The following is a 1,094-nucleotide window of genomic DNA, read 5'->3' on the forward strand; positions in this document are numbered from 1 at the left end:
TCGAAGTACGGAATTTCGAAAAGTGTTATATAGTTTTTTTTTAGATTAATTTGCAAAAGCATAAGGACATGTAAATAAAATACATTGTTTACATTTCAGCTTCGAATACGTTATTTAAATATGGTTTTTAAAAATGTTTCGGTTGAAATTACAAAATACAATTATATTGGAGTAAAACTATACATGTTTCTAAAACTATTTTCGCAACTGATTTGAAATAATTAAACAAAGCTGTACTACAACTAATAGATATTATGGAGATATATAAATTATAAATATGCGTTAACTGCAGTGCAATCAAATAATTATATGTTAGATACTGCTTCTCATACAATTTTCACTTTTTCGAACACCATTTACGCATGCTTCTACACATTTCTGTAATCTAATCGCTTAATTGCCTCAATATTTGCTAAAGCATGTCCTTTAAATATTCGGTTTTTTACAAACTAAACATTTTTCATATTTTAAAAATATAAGTAATTAAAATAGCAAAAATTAAAGGAAAATTGTGTAGTTCGAAAATCACAATACAGTTTAAGCTAATTTACACACATGTACTACATTTATATGTAAAATGATGTGTGAAATGTGCTTTATCAATAAGAAATAATTTTGTATGTTCTTTTAGCTTTGCGGTATTTATATGCATTTAGCAAAATAAATGTTTTTTCTAATTGAATGTGTAAAGTTGCTGGACGTCAGCTGTTATGAAGCTTGATTTGCGCAAATTATTTCTGATAATTGATTGTTTTGTTTTTGTTGCTGAATGCGTCTAATATTTTTGGTGTACCATATCTAAAAGAAAAATATAAATTAGATGAATTGCATAAATATATTTTGAAATAATTAAGCAGCAAAAGAAAAATGTAGAATAGCCACTCCGATTGAGTAGATTTAAGAAATAACAATTTTCTATGATAATAAATAATATGTATTTGTCATATACATTAAAATATATATAAATTAATATTAATGCTAAAATGTGTGTATATTTATATATACAAATGTATGTACATATATAATTTCAATATAGCAAAAAAGTGTTAAGTTGAGTTAGAAAATCTTACAGAAATTCAATGGAATTAGTGGTG

The 1,094-nt window shown here is 24.5% G+C and overlaps 1 protein-coding gene across 2 annotated transcripts in view; it reads right to left on the bottom strand.

Annotated features, from left to right (window-relative positions):
- Positions 1-366: 366 nt before the first annotated feature.
- Positions 367-1,094, bottom strand: part of LOC108977777 (dnaJ homolog subfamily C member 5 homolog) — a 22,685-nt gene continuing 21,957 nt past the window's right edge. For both annotated transcript variants that reach the window (XM_018947672.1, XM_018947671.1), the window contains one exon: positions 367-798. In XM_018947672.1, the coding sequence (XP_018803217.1) occupies positions 776-798 (23 nt within the window). In that variant the 3' untranslated portion in view covers positions 367-775. The remainder of the gene's footprint in view (positions 799-1,094) is intronic.

The sequence above is a fragment of the Bactrocera latifrons genome, unplaced genomic scaffold, assembly GCF_001853355.1.
Source record: "Bactrocera latifrons isolate USDA-ARS-PBARC rearing strain unplaced genomic scaffold, ASM185335v1 scaffold_95, whole genome shotgun sequence".
Classification (NCBI taxonomy): Eukaryota; Metazoa; Arthropoda; class Insecta; order Diptera; family Tephritidae; genus Bactrocera; species Bactrocera latifrons.